The sequence below is a fragment of the Alosa alosa genome, chromosome 1 (assembly GCF_017589495.1).
Source record: "Alosa alosa isolate M-15738 ecotype Scorff River chromosome 1, AALO_Geno_1.1, whole genome shotgun sequence".
Classification (NCBI taxonomy): domain Eukaryota; kingdom Metazoa; phylum Chordata; class Actinopteri; order Clupeiformes; family Clupeidae; genus Alosa; species Alosa alosa.
The window spans coordinates 26,192,399-26,209,187 of record NC_063189.1 but is presented as its reverse complement, the minus strand read 5'-3'; the positions used below and the strand labels follow the sequence as shown (position 1 = coordinate 26,209,187).

The window sequence follows — 16,789 nt, the reverse complement described above, 5'->3', positions numbered from 1 at the left end:
ATTCCTATCTTAGTAAACTTGAGACAGAAGTTTACTTTCTTTTTCAGACAAATAGACAAATAAACATTTACTTGAATACATATCATAGTGTACACTATATTTTTCATTTGTTAATTTACTGTTGTACTTTTTGGTACATTGTAATTTTATGTACTTGAAGTGTGTCTACGAGTCATATGCATTTCCCGCTTCTCATCTCCCTCATCCTTTGTATGACTGCTTTGGCAAGATTTGTCAAGCCAAGAAAGCATTTTGAATTTGAGAGAGAGAGGAAGAGCGCTATTGTGTCATGGTAAGTGATAAAAGAGACTATAAAAGAGAAATTCCTTCATAATTCTTTTATTATTGATGAGCAAAGGTTGTGCTGTGAATTCAAAGCAAGGATATTTACACAAAGGCATTGTTCAAGTCAGTCAATACAGTGTGATGTGAACAGCCCTGAAAACGTTCGGAGAGAGCACCCTTAAAGCACCTAGTTTGTTGCATCGACAACATCTCAAATACATCAAATCCTGTCTACAGAGAACATCCTCCAGGGAGAAGAGCTGCTCAGGGTTTCACATGAAGTATAAGGGGATGAGGAGTTTGAGCTGTCAATTTCAGGTGATCTGTAATGAGACTCTACTAACTTACTCTGAAAGAAAATCAAACATCCAACACCAGACAGCAAGCCAAAACGCTAAAACATGTGTTTCAAGCAAATACTATTCTTAAGGGGGGGGGCGGGGTGGGACCAATACTTTGATATAACATACCTTTATCTTTCAACAAAGAACTCAAGGTGAATTATAGGATTGAACAATTGAAGAGTTGAACAACTGAATGTAAATTAGGGGCAATTCTAAGCCGCATCCATGCTGGTCCACTGATTTCTCAGGAACACAGCTGGATGGCTTAGGACTGGAGGCTAATCTTAAAGGTTTGGGATCCAAATGTAAATTGTGTTTCAGTGTATTGAATGAATGTATAACGCTTACAGATAAATTTGGAACAATATTTTGTCAACTTAACATGTTGCCATTTTTTGGATAACAGAGAAGTTATACAAAAAAATGGAACAACTATATTGAACAACCGTATTGAACAACCATATTTGGTTCCATAGTTTTCTAATGACTTTTAACTGTCGGGATTTTTTTTTTTTATCAGTTTCCAATCAAAAGCCTCACTTTAAAGCTTTCATTTCAGTAGCCCCTTAAGAAACACATTCATGCCACCCACTGGGTCCTGTAAATGGAAAGGTGAGATGTAAAAGCATCCATTCTCCTTGGACTCGGTAGGGACACCACAACCATTGACGGGTGTTGAGTTGCACAGATTTAAAAAAGTGCAGTTTGGCCAAATTGTGGATGGAGTAATAGATTCTTAATCCCTTTTTGAGGTGTGTGTGTGTGTGTGTGTGTGAGACTCCTGTCTGAGACATAGTGATCTCCTTTTCCTAATCGTGAGAGCGAGGCACAGAGAGGGCTGCCGATTGGGGCATGAGGGGGCGCAAACAGCTCGTGAGCGGCACAGCTAGTCTGTCACAGTAAGTCACAGAGAAAGAGGAGATGCCAAAGCCACAAACAGAAAAAAAAAGACTAACGGACTAGAAACAAGAGCTGTGCAGCCGGAGGGAGAGAGGTGGCGTTGGGCCCACACATACGAAGAGACAGCAGCCCATTAAGCAGGCTGCTGAGGATTAGCGGAGATGGAGAGAAATAAAGGAGGAGAGCAGGGGCAGGGTGGAGGGGCGAGGGTGGAGGAGGAGGGGTGAGGGTGTGGTGACGGTGGTGGTTGGAGGACGGAGAAGGGTTTGGAGAGTTCTGCGGTCAGTCAACACAGCCCTGAGAGGAGAGGACGAAACAGAAGAAGGATTTTAAGTGTAACACTCCTAAATACATCATTAAAGTCAAAAAATTCCATATCAGTTATGCTTACACCAGGTGTGACCAGTCAAAACACTAAACATTAAACCCGTCTACACCAACTGACATGACAGCCAACTCACATCACACTTTCCTAGGACATTGGGATTTGCAGACAGCATATGTGTTTTCACTAAAGAGGTAGCTTCGACACAAGCTGTGAGACTGAGAATCTCAGTTTAAACTAAATGAACAACACTGTGCTCACATGCTGTACCCAAGGGACGCAGGGAGGACATGGAGATCCACAAGAATGCTTCATTTGATACTTTATTAATTAAAGCATCACCCAACCGGAACAACTGGACTAGTTCCCTAATCAATTCCTCTTGTTGAATCAGGGGCAGATTCTCAAGAGGGTATTGTGAAATGTCACACACAAACCTACACACAAATATATTCACACACACACACACACACACACACACACACACACACACACATACATACACACACACACACACACACATACATACACACACATACATACACACATGCATGGAGCTGTTTGTGTGGAGGCCATGGCACAGAGGACTGGCAAGGTTGCTGAGCCTTTGCACTCGCTATTCCACGTCTGCGGAACCAGTTGCCACTTGACATAAAAGCGCTTCCTCCATCCTTGCTTTAAAGTCTACACTCAAAACCCGGCTTTTTAGCTTTTCTTTACCTGTAATCTCCCATTAGTTTTTACTGTATGTCTGAAACTCTGTGCTTGTCCCTGCATATTACAATATGTTCTATATGTTTAGAGCACTGGTCAGTGAACACTGCTTAAATGTGCTTTATAAATAAAATGTACTTACAAACTTACTCACTCACATACTCTCACTCACACACACACTCCGACTGGACTTACCTTCACACTCAAACGCCTGCAGCACCGTGGTGTAGCTGGGGCCCAGCCATGACGTGTAGCTGCCCACCACCCGCAGAAGCTTCTGGGTGGCGTCGCTGAACAGCACGTTCGCTGCTCCATACGCCGCCGAGCTGAACAGAGAAAAACCCTGTGTGGCATTGCCAAAGGCATTCTGCAGAGAGGAGAGAAGGAAAGAGACAGATAGACAGAGACAGAGATTGATATTTGGGTTCTTTTCTATGTGAAATATTATTTTGTTCTATTGGTATTCCTTTAATCTTTTGGCAGTAAGAATACATGTTTGTCAAGCCAAATAGCTTATCTGAATTTGAATTTGAGTAAAAGAGAGGATGAGACCTTGAGTGGGAACTGGTGTTTTCCATAATTGCTTTGGATTGACGTAAGGCCACCCATACTCTTAGATTACTGTAACACAACAACACTGTATAGCAGTGCTGGCTCTTACTTAGAGGGGGGAGTGAAGGGGGAGAGGGAATGGGAGAAAGGGAAGGTGTGAGAGAAGAAAAGAAGAAAAGAGAGAGAATGCAGAGGGAGGAGGGAGGATGAGTGGAGAACAGGTGAGAGTGGGAGAGAGATGGAGTCAGAGTGAGAGAGGGAAGAGAGATGGAGAGAGAGTGAGAGAAAATAGAGAAAGAAGGACAGATATCACACTGCTGATGGTGAGGTGACAACAGGAGCATCTTCTGAGAGACAGAAGATGCTCCTTTCAGTAATGGGGGTCTGGTCAACAGACACATACACAGGCGCGCGCACACACGCACACACATTCACACATTCTACAAACTCACACAGAACCATAGATGTTGGCGTACAAGTACACACATACTGTGTATTAGCTCTAACATACACACACACACACACACACACACACACACACAGCTCAAGTTATTTTAAGACACACAGGCACATAAATATGCATGCAGTCTGACAAGACCAGAGTGCATCTATTCTCGTCTGCACCTAAATTCTACTGACTTCTCCCCAACCACTCACTCACACACACACACACACACACACACACACACACACACACTCTCTCTCTCACACACACACACATATTTGCACGTCCTAACGAGGACTGGGTAGGACAGTGAGTTGCAGACATCGCTGTAATTATTCCTCACGTCTAGCCGCCTGAGGCAGGGGGCTGTTGACAAAGCTCAACCCTGTGCCAACTCCTCATAATGATAAAGCAATGCTGAAACGAATGCTAACGCAGAACAAAAATCAATGGACAATGGCAGGCCGGGTCTAGAGATATTGAATGCATCACTCTTTACAGCAGCAGATGAAGAGGAAGACTGAGGATTAAACAAGTTTCAACAGTGGCAGCTGCTGGCTAAATTTCTTGGTGAAGCGACCCCTCCATCATCACTCACACTCCCCGTCAATGAATGCACCATTTCTTATTTGAAAAACAGGCAGCATGGTCTGCATCAGAGAAAGACTATTTGACTGAGACAGCAAGGCCTAGTTTTATTACGTCATATAATTAGCATTAATCCAAGTGACATTACAGCACTGGGTGGCCAACTATTGTGAGTCGAAAGGACCGAATTTCACCCTGAGGTCGTTAAGCATAACTAGCAAATTTTTATATCAGTGAACAACGCCCGAATTTCTGCATGCCTCTGATAATTCAGTCTGGATGAAAGGTCGACACCTCAATCTGGGATAGATCCATTTGAGTGGCGTTTCAGAAGGCTGGGCCTTATCAAAAATTCTTGCATATGATTGGATAAGCCACTTGTCCGTCATCTATTGACGTGCTACTTCAACCACTCACATCAAAGCCAACCCGTGACGCTGAGAACAGTCTCACAGTCGCTTTTACACTACGTCACATCTATGAAACTCCCGCCCTGCGTCCTGATTGGCTCTACCATAAAATCTGGTGCAAAAATCACTTTCAACGGAAGCGATCCCAGATGGATGTGAGTGGAGCTAGGCGGACCGAAGAGTCAGGTTAGGTTGTAGTGTGGATAGTGAAAACAAAGTTTCAGATATAATGACGTGCCGTTGCCATGATATTGACACATTTTAGCGTATCAGACATCACCAACAACAACAAACACTTCAATGGCGTTTTACTGTTCCAGTGTGGATATAAAACTGATCAAAAACAATACGAAAATGATAATGTGGACAGAGATTGCAATAATAAGGAGTTGAATTCAGGAAAGCAACATTGTGTTTGTGACCATATTTCTGTTTCAAAGGGGGGAAAAACATGTTATATATATATATGTTTTTCTTGGTGGAATTTGGCAAAACCCTGTTTCACCTGTAGTTTTATAGAAACCTCCGCTGAGTTAAATTCAATCATGCGCCGCACCTTGTGATGTATTGGCATTGAGTGGCTGATATTTCAGAGGGACTCTGAACCCTGTTTACAGGAGCTGGAGGGGTGGATTTACACCTAAGTCCTATGGTCCCCTGGGGGATATGGATGTAATATCACATAGCCATTTAGCCTTCGTGTGTGTGTGTGTGTGTGTGTGTGTGTGTGTGTGTGTGTGTGTGTGTGTCTCTCTCTCTCTGTGTGTGTGTGTGTGAGAGAGTATGTGTAATATACACATAGGATGATTCTCTGTGTCTCTATTACGACCCCCCACCCACTGACCTGCACGCGTTCCAGGAACTTGTAGACGCGACACTTGTCCTCTGCGCGTACCACCACTGCGTTGGTGGGCACCACGGCCAGGTGGCACAGCTTGTGCTCAAACGGGGAGGCCTCGTTGCCATCTGGGCACAGCAGCTTCAAGTCCTCCAACTCCAGGTCCAAGGCCCAGGACTCCTGGTTTCTGCCTGCCACAAGAGAAGAACAGAGCAGAGACATGATATCCTGGATGGGGTTTATGTGTGCCACACACACACACACACACACACACACACACACACACAAACACCTGGCTGCTGCTCCAGGTTCATTGCCTACAGCTGCTGGTTCCTGCCTATCTCTTACAACACCTAGTTCATGCCATTTAGGGAGGAGATAAGAGAGTGTTAGGCTTTGGTCATGTATGCTACACACGAAACACACACGCACAGAGACAGAGACAGAGACAGAGACAGAAACAGAGACAGAGACGACAGAGAGAGAGAGACTCCAGCTCCAGATCCATCGTAACAATTGCTTCCTACCAGATCAGAGAGCAGTGTGGATGCATGAGTGGAAAGCCATGATAAAAGAGGCACGAGTCAGAGGGAGTGAGGGGGATAGGGAGAGCTTTCCCATTTAGGGTAGAGGAGAAGGTATGCGGAGATGGATGCACGCTGAATGCTTAATGGTCTGATTTGTATTCATGGTGAGGGTGGAGAGAGAGGTGGGCTGGGCTGGGTTGGGGTGGGATGGGCTGGGGTGGAGATGGAGGATGGTGAGGACCTTGAGAGATTGCGCCAGTGGGCAAAAAAACAGCATTTCCACTGTGATAGAGTCCTTTGTCTTTTCCTGAGCACTGAGAAGGGTTTCATTCATTCCCGATTTGGTTTGGGGACAGTGCCGATGCCGAGACGGCTCACAGAGGGGAAAATGGGATCTCTCTTTTTTGCCTTATTTTCAGTGGAAAAATAGAGAAGTGTCTTTTGTCTGCAATAAGCTGCAAATCTGCCGGAGTTCACACTAGTCATTAGATTGCTATTTGCCAATTAAGATGTCACAGACACCCATCTGTTAGCCATCTGGGATTAAATATGTACCAAAGGCAGCTGAATGATAGGGAAATGACTTGCGGTTTGGCCTCAGTGTTTCAGAGGAATGTAGACCATTGATCGAAAAGAAAGGGCTGGTCATCCCCTCTTCAAATAGCTACTATCAGCAATAAACAGTGAAGTGCTGGTTCTCTGATGTCATGATAAAACTAATTGTATAAGACCACCCTGATAGCTGGGGTGGATAAGTAGTCTGTGTGGCACAGAGAGAACAGAGGACGCACACATCAGTTCAGTTGGACTGAGACATACTGCCCTCTGATGTATGATTTTGAGTAGTACAACCTACAGAGAGGGCAAGGGGAACAACTGCAAAGTTTGTGAAGTGATATTTCTTTCATGTTAGCCTATGTTTTGTGTTACTGCTAATAGTGATAGTAAACATACATAATAAGATAAGACAGTGAAAGTATATCTGTCAACTAAGACTAATTTATATCAGCAGTAAGGAGTTTTGGACATCAGCATGCAAAACCATTGCAGGCAACAGCAAACTAAATTGGGTCTTTTCAGCAATATAGATGGCAATATACGTATTGCTGGTTGTTTGGTAGCCATCCATGACATTTATTTGTTTGTTTGTTCTACTACCTATTTGTGTCCATCTGAAACAACATTGGATACATTTTCTCTCTCTGCATCTCTGCAGTTTAGTTTGCATGCCACTTTTGTGTTTTTTTCCTCCAGACTTTAATCTGGGTGCCCAATCTGGACAAAGGCATTGCCAGAGCATTTGTGTTGTCCACAACGAACACACTTGTTACCATAGTGGCAGACAGGCTGTGTAGGGTTGCATTGAGAGACGGTGACTGACTTACCGTGCATGTTATCAAAGACCGTAGTGTGTTTGACAAAGGCCACGTCCCCGAGATTCTCTGCCACACATCTAGAGACCACACACAAACACACACACACACACACACATAGTGAGATAAAGAACATTTCTCAAAGAGCAGTAAACAACAGAAACAGCTGACAGAATAGCATTAAAAAATAAAATGTTGATTACAAATTTTAATGCCAGGCGGCCCATAACAGATTGGATTACTCTCATAACAACGTTTTCCTCTATTGCAAACAACCTGATTACAGTTTCTGCAAGTTGACATCTACAGTACAGAAAGGTACTAAATTGAAAAATCAAGTGGAAATTGCTTCTGTAAAAACACCACTGTGCTGTGAAATATAATATTCATCTTTGACAAGCATAGTTGCCCATACAGTATGTGGCACGTCAGCTGTCCGTGTAAGTCCGTGTTACAGTCTTGTGAAGACATGAGTCTAGAGTCTCAGAGAGTAGCAATGTCTTGTATGGATCTGCCCCGAATCTGGCTGAGCTATGGGTTACGTAGCTATGGGTTATCTGGCAGTTAAGTGCCAGACATGGGCCACATCTGGACCACATCCAGCCTGATCTGCTGCTTGAGCCTGGGGATCTTGTCTGCAGTGTCACAGGATGTTTTCCAGCCGGCCTACCTGAGTGCCCCAGCCTCCCCGAAGTGGCGCTCCCGAGGGTTGTTGACACAGATGTGTCGGTCATTCTCATCTCCAATGCATGCCTCGCAAAGGTTCTTGGGATTGTTCCCCCTGGGGTCATGCTCTGGGTCCTTCACTCCTGGAACGCAGCTGTACCCGAAGAAATCCCCCACCGCTGACAGGACATGATTTAAAGAATGAGAATGAGAATTCAGTTAAAGAGAGAGAAGGACTGATCAAGCAGCTTAGGCAGCATATCTGTGGGACTGGATCCATGTAGACTGATGATTTAATGAACTTGCAAAATCATTTGCACCATCATACATTCTTATGGCCAATGGAAATACTTCAGAGAAGAGGAAAAGAAAAGCACAACAAAAGCACAACACTTCTCTTTTCCCCTTCTCTGAAGTATTTTTGTGAAATAGCTGCACCTGCGGTACTATCTACCAAGGTGTGCAGGCTCCTCTCTACCTTTCAATGGAAATACTTTATCATACAACATTTAATAGTCAACAGTCAAGTATCAAATCTTACTCCCTATCCACAAAAAACAACAATGATCAAATGACAAACTGAAACAAATCATATGAAGAGGTAAAACAAAACATAATAGCACAATATCTACAGATGATGAGATTACGAACAAACAATCTGATTAAACGTTTAAATACAATTTTTGGTTATAGTTGGGTTTAATGATCGGATTTGGATTTAAGTTAGATGATGTTCATTGAACTATGACAAAAGAGTCAACTTGAAATTAAGCAAACCACTTGTAGGTGGACTATCCAGAATGTTACCCAGTCTCCCATATCTTTCTGCCCTTGCATGCCCACCGTCTCTCACCGTGGGGGAAGTTGCACTGCTCGTCCACACTGATCTGTGAGGTGTTGACCAGGAAGCCGATGGGCACGGTCCAGCCCACCGTGGTGCGGATGCCGGGATGACAGGAGCTGCGCTCGTGCATCTCCAGCAGAGACAGGTCGCTGGAGGAGCGCCGCGCCAGGGCAACCACGTAGTAGTTGATGCCATCTGGGGGTGGGGGTGGTTAAGGCGTGGCAAGAATGTAGAAGGACAGCATGACAAAACCACTTCACTATCGTGAATTTACTGTTGCCATAGTTTAAAGGACTTCATTTAGATTGCTTGTAATTGTCACACCAAGTCCACAATTAATTTATGTAAACACAACAAAAAAGCCTTCATGCAAGTCTGCTTTTGGCTAGCTGAAATCAAACTGATTTGAACTCACCCTCGCCATTTAAGGACTCGCCTGCAGCCAGTTCAAGTCCATAGCAGAATCCAGCGGTGTAGATCTCATCAGGGTACATGGAAGCAGCGTCTGCTGATCCATTCTGACCAGAACACACAGTTAAGACGTGCTACCCCTGCACCACATTCACATATCAGGCAGGGCTTGGGGCAAAAAGTCCCCTGAAGGTTACAAAAATGCCCTTCAATTTTAAAGAGGAGTGGGCAAGCCATGTCCCCATTATGCATAATATTGTTGACAGAACAGTTAATACATTTCTCCTAATGAATGACTGCACAGAATGAGGAGAGTGTATGCATACTTTGCTATTAAATATTGATAAGAATAAACATTGGTTATTATTGGCATTGATCTATTCATTGAGTGAATAGTTGATTGATTTAATGATATGTTTTACTATGTCTTTGCATAATATTAATTCCCATAAAGAGGAAATATAAATTAGAACCAAGTAATTTCTGGCAGTATCCTTAACTCAAGGTCTACATAAAGTCTTCCGAGAATATGCAGAGTGTAGTTCCATTAAAGCAGATTACTCCTTGTTGAGTTTCATATAGATTCCTGATAACCGAGGCCTGCTCCATGATTCCAGTTTTTTGTTTTTTAATTCCACTGACCTTGATTTTGAGCATGCAGTCGGTGGGGCTCAGGCCCCGCGTGCACTGTAGTTTTCCACGGAGGTTCCTGGCTGTAGCGTTCCCTGCCAGATCCAGACATTTATGCTCTTCTGCATCAGTCACTGTACACCATGTGACTGAGGTAGACATCATCAGCCACGACAGAATTTGCCAAGCAAATCATTGATTAATATTAAAATCCATCCCACCACAAAGTTTTAATTATATACACAAACCAGAATATATCCAGCACACAGGAATACTTCAATGCAGTATGATTTTATTCACATGTTGCTCTTGTGTAATGTCCCAATAGTTCATTGCCAACAATGTGCCTGCTGATGTGTTGAAATGAATGACTGACACACAATAACCATCAACACAACCCATTAGCTGTCATTAGGCCTAGTTGATGTGAGGACCCAACACCTTTAAATAATTAAGAGAGAGTCTTACTGATGTTATTCTGGCTGGAGGCGCTGACTAGTCCAAGCAGGAGAAATACAACAGCAAAATGCCTGGCAGAGGGGTCCATGTTCTCCATGGGGAAGGTATCCTTCCAAATGCTTGCAAGCTCTAAGGAGGTGAGTGGTGCAGACGAATTAGAAAAAAAAGTCAACAGCTCATGTTGCCCCCTTCTTATAACTACCAAACACAGAGGGGGGTTGTCTGATGAAACCAAAACTTTCCGTTCACTTATTTTTTTTTTTCTTACTCCTACCTCTAGCTTTTTTTCCCCCTTCTCAGCTCCCAACATGAGTGGATCATTTTCACTTCATCAGATCACGACGGCCGTCTAGCGTTTCCTTCAATTATCCCCCGAGACGGGATGGCATGTGGCGTCTACACACTCGGCCTAACCTGGCACCGAGCAGGTCAGATCATTTCAGAGCTTTATAATTAAGTCTGAAACAATAGCTCACTGTGGATGCTCGCTAATGCGGCAGGAGATGAAATCTAGCACAGGTTGGGAACAGCCACGGCTTTGACTCCAGATACGGGCTAGGGTCTGCAACAGCAAACCATTGTTCTGTCACCCAGTTGAGGAAAACCTCAAAGATAAAACAAATAAGCTACTTAATGTTCTGCATCTCCTCACATATGTTGTTTCCCAGCAGGTCCTGTGTACAACATGGGATACACTATTAGGAATACACTGAGATGTAGGATTAAATTAGACTAATCGGATTAAATTCTAAACAATTTAGAGGGTATCAGAATGTATGGTTCTTTCGTATTCCTGATTACATGGGAGGAAAAACTGCAAACTGCAGGTGTTGGTGTAGGAAAGCTGGTCGTTAAGTGCTTTGTCTTCACTGTAATAAGTGTTGTGCTGTAGGTTGAGGTTCCTATGCACTCGTAGGGTGCACCTGAGGGCCGTCAGGAGGCTTATCTCTTCTGCTGCGTGGCCTGACTTCACTTCTCCCCTCTCCCCATACAGAAAATGACACCCTCATTAATCAACATGCTATTTTAAAACAAAAAACTACAGGACACGGCCTCCTTGCAAGGGCACTTTATCAACTTTCTCAAATTATTTCTACCAAAGATTCTGATGGAAGATGAAATATATGGTTTCCTGAGTGTTCTAATATGCCAAATATTTTCAAAATACCAAAATGAATATGTGACCTGTGTTTTGGTACACAGTAAAATAATAAGTGTTAAATAAAAGAAAAAACCTGTTACTCTCTCCAAATTAATAGTTTAGTTATAAACTTTGGAGTTTTTAGTTAAATTGGTTGTTTTTTGTGGTTGCTGATCATGATGTCACCTGATGTACCCAGTAAAGGAATACAACTGTATTTTGCTTCAAAAGGCTCAAAATGTAACCTTCTTGAAAAGTCATTGTTTGTATAAAATGAATACACAGAATAGTTGGGATATGGGATAGGATGATGCCAAGTTTCTGAGATATAAGCCTTTAAAACTTTTTAAAATTTAAAACAGACTGATTTATATTAAAATCCTCAGAGGAATATCGATTATGGCAAAATCTGTACAATGTAATATTGGAAAAAGCCAACTGTTAGTGGTTAGTTGTTAGTGGTTTAGACGAACACATGGAAATTGAAAAAGGATTAGGCCTAGAGGTTATTAGTTCATCTGAATACATTAATTCCTGTAAACCTCATAAAACTCTTTGAAATTCATACTCATGGAGCCTCATTTCTCATCAAGTCATCATTATTTCATTGTTTTTCCATCCACAAAAAAACTCAATCAATTTGTCTAACAACTATGGCATGATAAATATGAGTATTCATATTTTGCTGTAGCTTTTGTCATGTGTAGCCACTTTTCCAAAGAGTTTCCATACCAAAGATCATGTTCCTGGTTCTAAGCAGTTGGTCTTTTTCTTATATAATTTTTAGTCTTTAGTCACACTAGCTACATGCTATTCCTGTAGAAAACCTAGCCCAATTACATGCCTGCAGGTAGGCCTGCTTTAAAAATAGGATGATTATGGGAAAAACATAATTCCAGCTATAAGAATTCAATAATGAATATTGAATATTATAATATAATAAATGTGCAGTGAGCAGAATTTAAGCATGGTTGCATGTGACATTTCTTACAGATCAAAATAACATAAGCCTAACAGCTGTTTTTGAGTATTAGCCTATTGAATAACTTTATGATAGAGAAGACAAATGATGTTGTGGAATAATGCATCACTGGTCTCTGGTAGCCTATAAGTGAAATCACGCTCTATCTGCCTCTAGTTGTCTGTAGCTGATCATGCTTTCATGTGTGGTGTTCTGAAATGCTGGGTAGCCATGGCCTACTGGTTAGCGCTTCGGACTTGTTACCGGAGGGTTGCCGGTTCGAACCCCGACCAGTAGGCACGGCTGAAGTGCCCTTGAGCAAGGCACCTAATTCCTCACTGCTCCCCGTGCGCCGCTGTTGTTGCAGGAAGCTCACTGCGCCGGGATTAGTGTGTGTTCACTGTGTGCTGAGTGTGTTTCACGGATTGGGATAAATGCAAAGACCAAATTTCCCTCACGGGATCAAAAGAGTATATATACTTAATCCGTCCTTAAATTTGGGACAATTTTCACTCGTTTTCTGGGGGCAGAAGAGTAGCCAAGATTCAGGCAGGTCCGGGGTCACAAAAAACAAGAGTCAGCCAGAAGCGCGAGCAAACAGGTTCCGGGTGTGAGCTTTGCAGACGATCTGACATCGACGGGCAAAAGCAAGTGCAGATGGGCAAGTAACCTCCCCTTCCTGGCTGGCAAATAGAGGAGGCTGGTATCCATAAACACATTGGAAGGGGGACATACCGATGGCAGAGCAGGTCAGAGAATTGTGTGCGTACTCCACCCATGTCAATTGCTGCAACCAGGAGTGGGGGTTGCGGGAGGTCATGCATCGCAGTGCCTTCTCGAGCTCCTGATTTGCCCGCTCTGACTGCCCATTGGATTGGGGATGGAATCCGGAAGTCAGACTGACTGTGGCTCCCAGCATGTGACAGAACTCCTTCCAAAAGGCGGAGGAGAATTGTGGGCCACGGTCAGAAACTACATCCTTTGGCAGTCCGTGGATCCGGAAGACGTGTTCCAGGTCCACCTGGGCGGTCTCCTTGGCGGTTGGGAGCTTGGGGAGGGGAACGAAGTGTGCCATCTTGCTGAATCGGTCAACTATGGTGAGAATGATGGTCATGCCACTTGAAGGGGGCAGCCCCGTGACAAAGTCAAGGGCGATGTGAGACCAGGGACGTCTGGGCACAGGCAGGGGCTGCAGCAATCCGGCTGGGGGCTGGCAGGACGACTTGTGTTGGTTGCAGATGGGGCAGGCTTGGACGAATTCCCGTACATCCCTTCTCAGAGAGGGCCACCAGAACCTCTGGGCGAAAGCAGGTTGGGCGCGGGGTGGAGCCAGGGTGACAAGCTAGGCGGGAGTCATGTCCCCACTGAATGACCTGGGACCTCAGGTTTTCGGGGACAAAAAGGCAGTCAGCTGGGCAAGCGCTGGGACCTGGCTGGTTACGGCGAGCTTCCAGCACCTGTTCCTCAACAGCCCAGGTCAGAGCCGCTACGATGCAGGGACTTGGCAGAATCGACACAGGATCCTTGGAGGGGGTGTCATCCTTCTGGAATTGACGGGAGAGGGCATCTGGCTTGGTGTTGCGTGATCCAGGCCGGTATGACAGAGTGAAGTTAAACCTGGTGAAGAACAGGGCCCAGCGGGACTGCCTGGACAACCATTTGGCCGTGCGGATGTCCTCCAAGTTCTTATGATCGGTCCAAACGAGGAATGGAACGGTGGACCCCTCCAGCCAGTGACGCCACTCCTCCAGGGCAAGCTTCACAGCCAGCAGCTCTTGGTTCCCTACGTCGTAATTGCACTCAGAGGGGGACAACCGATGTGAGAAAAAGGCACAGGGATGGAGCTTCCTATCCTCCGCAGCCCACTGAGAAATCACAGCACCGACTCCCACATCCGAGGAGTCCACCTCCACAATGAATTGCCGGTCCACATCAGGCATCTGGAGGATGGGAGCGGAGGTGAACCTTACCTTGAGGGTACTGAAGGCTTTGTCGGCTGCTGGGATCCAGGTGAAGGGTTGCTTGGTGCTGGTTAGAGCAGTGAGAGGAGCAGCAATGGTACTGTAGTTCCGGATAAACTTTCTATAGAAGTTAGCAAACCCCAGAAACTGTTGCAGCTTCTTTCGGTTCTCCGGAACTGGCCATGAAGTGACTGCTGATATTTTGGCAGGATCCATTTGGATACTTCCCTCTGCCACGATGTACCCCAGGAAGGCCACTGTCTTGACGTGAAACTCACATTTCTCCGCCTTGGCGTAGAGGGAATTCTCCAGGAGACGATGAAGGACTTGCTGGACATGGCGGGTGTGTTCAGACAGGTTTCTGGAGTAGATTAAGAAGTCATCCAGGTAAACGAAGACAAACTTGTTTAACATGTCCCGCAGCACATCATTCACTAGAGCCTGGAACACAGCAGGAGCATTGGTGAGGCCAAAAGGCATAACCAGATACTGTGTAGTGGCCTGTTGGTGTATTGAATGCGGTTTTCCATTCATCTCCCTCCCGGATCCGCACTAGGTGGTAAGCGAGATCCAACTTGGTAAAAACAGTGGCTCCCTGGAGCAACTCAAAGGCAGAGGTGAGCAGAGGCAGAGGGTAACGGTTCTTCACCGTGATGTCGTTGAGTCCCCTGTAGTCGATGCAGGGGCGAAGAGATCCGTCTTTCTTCCCCACCAAGAAGAAGCCAGCACCTGGATAGTTTCCGGACAGACCCATCACCACATGAGGACCGATGAAGGAATGGGTGTCAAACGGTGGTTCTCCAGTCCCAGTTGATGTCCATTATGTTGGCTTCGGGCGCCACCACCAGAGCAGCCAGGGTGTGAGTTGAGTGAGAGGCGAGGTGAACCTTTGGCCATGGATGGTCATAGAGCTCGACCGGACTTGAGCCCGGTGAGCTTTCAGGAGGGCAAGACAACACGATGTCCATCACCTCCCACAATAGAGGCAGAGGTTTGAGGTGAAGCGGCTGGCCTGCAGGAGTGAGAGAGGCCAAATGGGCTCAGACTGGTCAAGCTGGCTTGGTTGAGTGGCAGTAGATGACAGGAGCCCAGTCGTTTCTCCGAATGCCGGTATCCTTCTGTCTCCACGGCACGGGTCTGTATCCTTCTGTCGATCCGGACAGCCAGTGCGATGGCTTCATCAAGGGTGAAAGGCAGTTCATGGGAGACCAACTCGTCCTTGATATAGTCGGCCAAGCTATGGAAGAACGCGTCCACCAATGATGGTGTGTTCCAAGAACTTCGTCTTGCCAGGGTTCGGAAGTCGATGGAATGGTCTGCGACTGTACGTCTGCCTTGCCGAATACTGAACAGTTCACGAGACGCCTCTGCGGTTGGTGAATCCAGGTCAAACACCTTCAGCATCTCCTTAGCAAACAGGTCGAAGGTTGCACATGCGGGGGTTTGACGTTCGAACTCTGCTGTTCCCCAGAGTCGAGCTCGGCCCGTCAGGTGAGTGATGGCATATCCAACTTTAGCCCCTTCAGTGGCGAAGGTCCTTGGCTGCAAGTAGAACTGAAGTCGGCAGCTAGTCAGGAATGGCCGGACCTGGGTTGAATCGCCGTTGAACCGCTCTGGGTTTCCAATCTTGGGTTCCGGAGCAGCGGCTGCAATGACCGGGGCAGGTAACTCGGGGGCAGGGCTGGTGGGCAGACTGCCTGGAACTGGGCCGGTGGGTGGAGTGGCTGGGGTAAGGTTGGTGAGGAGTTGTATGATCATGCCGAGTTGTTGTTGCTGCTGCTGGAACTGCTGCTGTTGCTGCTGGAACTGCTGATGCTGTTGGTGGCCGACCTGAAGCAGGGAGGCAATGTCGCCACTCATGCGGGCTAACCATCTCTCAGTGTGTTCCAGGCGTTGCATGACGGGTGGGTTGCTCAGGTTCGTCGGTTTCCATGTCGGGGGAAGTGTGCGCGGAGCCCATGATGGTCAGATCGTACTGTCACGGTTCAGACAGACGACCACAATTGCGTCACACCAGAAAGTTTATTAAACTTAAGGGAAAAGGGAAGTAGGGAGTGAGTGAAGGCTCCAGGGGTTCCCGGGAATAACAGGGATTACAGGGGTTCCAGGGGTTCCGGCCAATGTGCTGTGTCTGTGTCCCCCCCAGTGGCAGCGATGAGTCCTATGACGCCGGTAGTGGGTGGTCCGGAAGTCATGGGGGGGGGGGAACACAGACACAACAGGGCGGATGAAACGAGGCAGAAGTACAGTTCAAGGGGAATTCCGAATTCGTAGTAGCAAGGCAGAAGGCTGGTCAGAGTTACCGGGATCGAAGAGTAGTCAGAAGTCGTTACGGCAGAAAGCAGGTCTGGTTTTCTGGGGGCAGAAGAGTAGCCAAGATTCAGGCAGGTCCGGGGTCACAAAAACCAAGAGTCA

At 45.8% G+C, this 16,789-nt stretch overlaps 1 protein-coding gene across 1 annotated transcript; it reads right to left on the bottom strand.

Annotated features, from left to right (window-relative positions):
* Window positions 1–323: 323 nt before the first annotated feature.
* On the bottom strand, window positions 324–10,443 carry LOC125303289 (otolith matrix protein). The gene is made up of 9 exons (XM_048256954.1): window positions 10,321–10,443; window positions 9,865–10,001; window positions 9,227–9,329; window positions 8,821–9,006; window positions 7,972–8,146; window positions 7,314–7,381; window positions 5,408–5,592; window positions 2,764–2,935; window positions 324–1,826 (listed from the first exon to the last, which is right to left on the bottom strand). Exons 1-9 carry the CDS (start codon window positions 10,406–10,408, stop codon window positions 1,816–1,818), a joined length of 1,125 nt encoding a protein of 374 aa, XP_048112911.1. The 5' UTR covers window positions 10,409–10,443; the 3' UTR covers window positions 324–1,815.
* Window positions 10,444–16,789: the final 6,346 nt, after the last annotated feature.

Excerpts from the sequence above, each read along its gene's own strand:
- LOC125303289 (XM_048256954.1), bottom strand. The coding sequence starts at position 10,408 with ATGGAGAACATGGACCCCTCTGCCAGGCATTTTGCTGTTGTATTTCTC. Across the intron at positions 9,330-9,864 it reads ACTGCATGCTCAAAATCAAG|AATGGATCAGCAGACGCTGC; the intron begins GTCAGTGGAATT and ends TGTTCTGGTCAG. Across the intron at positions 2,936-5,407 it reads AGTTCCTGGAACGCGTGCAG|AATGCCTTTGGCAATGCCAC; the intron begins GTCAGTGGGTGG and ends TCCTCTCTGCAG.